We start from the raw sequence: 3591 nt of genomic DNA, 5'->3' as shown, positions 1-3591 counted from the left end.
CAGAAACCCAACTACAAACAACATTATAGCTATAAAGTCCTTTTTGGCACAGTTTGGAGCACAGAAATCCTTAGAAAATCTCTGACCTTTCTCATCTTAAAACACCAGAAAGATATGAGAGCTCACTCATTCACACTGGCACAGCCCACAGTGGGGTCAATGCACCCCAGCGTAGTCGTTCACCTTATCTCACGGAACAGGTTCTTATAAGAAGTTGCTCTTGTTGAATGGGGATATTAGAAAGGAGAAGGGAAAGGGGTAGGAAGAAAGGGAAGGGTTCGGGGCAAAGAAAGGAGGCAAATTGGAAAGTGAAGACCCGAGGGAAAACTGGCTTGGTCAAGTAGTTATATCTATTATTAAGAAACGCTTTGGTCCACCGAAAAGTCCCATTAAAAACAAAACAAACCCTTTCTGACTGATTAAAACATCATCCTGAAATCATTCGGCTTTCAGGCACATGAAACTTGCTTTAAAGGTCTCGTTCCCTCTAGGGTGAAACTGCAGAACTCGGAGCCAGCCCAGATCTCTCTGGCCGCTGCCCCCCGATCGTCCTCTCTCGGCCGTCACTAATTCCTCGGCCGGCCCGGGGGGCCCGCTTAGGCGAGGAGCGTCTCCACGGGGTAGGTCAGGTAGGCGCTGGGCCCGTAGCGGGAGGCCGCGGACAGCCGGAGGGGGCAGTACAGCTGCGACCCGCCTCCAGCCTGCGGGCCGCGGAAAACCTTGGCAGCGGCGGCCAGAGAAGCGGAGAGGAAGAGATGGTGCTGCTGCTGCTGCTGCGGTTGACCCGGAGGATGTCCCGGCTCCGGCGGAGGCTCTGAGCAAGGGTCGGTGTTGGGGGCCGGCGGCGCCCCCCTCCTCCAAGCCTCCAGAAGCTGCGGCTCATTGAAGGCCTTAGGCGTATAGCTGCAGGAGAGACCCGCCTCCCGCCGCGCCCCCTCCTCCTCCACAGCCTCCGGAGAAGAGAGCCGCGGAGGGCTGAGGCTGCGGGGCCGCGCTGTACGGGTCGAGTGCCGGGTAGCCGGCGGTCCACAGCAGCCGCAAGGCCGTGGGGGATGCGGCCGTGGTTTGGCGCCCGGCTCCCCGCCGCGGCGGAAGGGCTTGCTGAGGATGCTCTCGATGGCGAAGGAGCTGGAGAACTAGGCGCTGGCGCCCGCGCCCGCCTCCTCCTCCTTGCAGCGCGGCGGGAACGAGGGGGCGGGCGGGAGGGGAGCCAAGGCCGATGGGCGCGGGAGGAGGCGGGCGGGCCCGGGACCCGCGACCAACGGCCCCTCCGCGGTAGGACGGGCCGAGGGACCCAACGCGGCCGCCCTCGCCTTGTGGCCGAGCCTCTTGCGGCGGCGGCGGAAGACCCCGTCGGCGAACGTGTACTCGCTGTTGGGGTTGAGCATCCAGTAGGTGTCCTTGCCCCAGGGCCGCGAAGGGTCGCGCAGCACCTTGACGAAGCAGTCGTTGAGCGACAGGTTGTGGCGCACCGAGTTACGCCAGCCCGTGTAGCTGCCGCGGAAGAAGGGGAACTTGCCCATGAGGTACTCGTTGATCTCGGCCAGCGTCAGGCGGCCCCTGGCAGAGTCGCGGATGGCCATGGCAATCAGCGCGATGTACGAGTAGGGGGGCTTTGGCCGGCGGGTGTACGGCTTGGTGCGCCCGCCCCCGGCCACCCCCGCGGCCCCGGCCCCGGCCGAGTTTCCCCCGGCTGCGGCCCCTTCGCCGCTGCCCGGGCAGTGGGCGGCGCAGTCCCCGCCGGAGCCCGTCTCGTCCACTCCGGGGCCCGAGACGGGAGACGACGAGCCAACGCCGCCGCCGCCCGCCCCTTCCAGGTCGCCGCCCGTTTCGGCTTCGCCGTTGGCTTGGGGGGCGAAGACGTCCAACTTCATCCCCCCGCTCGGCTTAGCCCCGCCGCTCCCGCCACAGCCCCCGGCGCCCACCCGTCGCTCTCTCCTTCCAGCCCCCCTCCCCTCCGCGGGGCGGCGGCGGCGGCGGCGGCCAGAGCAGGTGGAGGGGCCGAGGACGCCTGGCTCCCCGCCCCCCGCCACTCGGGCCGAGGCGCTGCGCGGGCCCTTGTCCTGCCGGAGCCAGGGGAGGACGGAAAGGCGAAGAAAGAGGGCGGCGGGAAGCGGGGCTTTCGGGAGGAAGAAACCCAAATGGCCAGCTGCGGGCACCGGCCAAGGAAGCCCCGGTGGCTAAACCCAAGGCCGCTCCGTAATCAGCGTGGGACGGCCATCGCGGAGCGCCGGGCACTGAGGCCGCAGGGGACCGCAGAGCGCTTCGTCGAGGGCGCGTCGCCCTCAGGGGCTCCTGGCCTCTCGGGGAGTCGCCGGCGCCCCGGGTGGGGAGGGGTCCCCGCTCGAAGGCGTCGCGGTCACTGCCGGACGTCTCCGCCCGGGCCCCAGTGCCGCCCCGGGGGCCGCCACCCCATCAGCAGCAGGACGGTTGTCAACGTCCGTCGCTTTTCTCTCCCATCATTATCATCATCATCAATCGTATTTATTGAGCGCTTACTGTGTGCAGAGCACTGTACTAAGCGCTTGGGAAGTACAATTTGGCAACATATAAAGACAGTCCCTACCCAACAGTGGGCTCACAGTCTAAAAGGGGGAGACAGAGAACAAAACCAAACATACTAACAAAATAAAATAAATAGAATAGATATGTACAAGTAAAATAAATCGATAAATAAATAGAGTAATAAATATGTACAAACATATATACATATATACAGGTGCTGTGGGGAAGGGAAGCAATCAATCAATCAATCAATCAATCGTATTTATTGAGCGCTTACTATGTGCAGAGCACTGTACTAAGCGCTTGGGAAGTACAAATTGACAACACATAGAGACAGTCCCTACCCAACAGTGGGCTCACAATCTAAAAGGGGGAGACAGAGAACAGAACCAAACATACCAACAAAATAAAATAAATAGGATAGAAATGTACAAGTAAAATAAATAAATAAATGAATAGAGTAATAAATATGTACAACCATATATACATATATACAGGTGCTGTGGGGAAGGGAAGCAGGTAAGATGGGGGGATGGAGAGGAGGACGAGGGGGAGAGGAAGGAAGGGGCTCAGTCTGGGAAGGCCTCCTGGAGGAGGTGAGCTCTCAGTAGGGCCTTGAAGGGAGGAAGAGAGCTAGCTTGGCGGATGGGCAGAGGGGGGGCATTCCAGGCCAGGGTGATGACGTGGGCCGGGGGTCGATGGCGGGACAGGCGAGAACGAGGTACGGTGAGGAGATTAGCAGCAAAGGAGCGGAGGGTGTGGGGTGGGCTTTTAGACTGTGAGCCCACTGTTGGGTAGGGACTGTCTCTATGTGTTGCCAATTTGTACTTCCCAAGCGCTTAGTACAGTGCTCTGCACATAGTAAGCGCTCAATAAATACGATTGATTGATTGATTGATTGATTGATTGGGCTGTAGAAGGAGAGAAGAGAGGTGAGGTAGGAGGGGGCGAGGTGATGGAGAGCTTTGAAGCCCAGGATGAGGAGTTTCTCCCGTCCCCCGTTCTCCGGCGTCTCTCCTCCGCTTCGGACAGGTGCAACATAACGCTCTGCCCTGCTCGGCGGAGGCGGGGCTACCTTTCTTAATC

General features: G+C 60.5%; 1 protein-coding gene across 1 annotated transcript; it reads right to left on the bottom strand.

Annotated features, from left to right (window-relative positions):
• Window positions 1-596: 596 nt before the first annotated feature.
• FOXQ1 (forkhead box Q1) lies at window positions 597-1874 on the bottom strand. Its single transcript, XM_038768086.1, is given in 1 exon segment — window positions 597-1874. A coding segment is annotated over 1 exon segment (1278 nt).
• Window positions 1875-3591: the final 1717 nt, after the last annotated feature.

Source organism: Tachyglossus aculeatus, chromosome Y2 (assembly GCF_015852505.1).
Source record: "Tachyglossus aculeatus isolate mTacAcu1 chromosome Y2, mTacAcu1.pri, whole genome shotgun sequence".
Classification (NCBI taxonomy): domain Eukaryota; kingdom Metazoa; phylum Chordata; class Mammalia; order Monotremata; family Tachyglossidae; genus Tachyglossus; species Tachyglossus aculeatus.
This window is presented reverse-complemented; position numbering and strand designations above follow the sequence as displayed.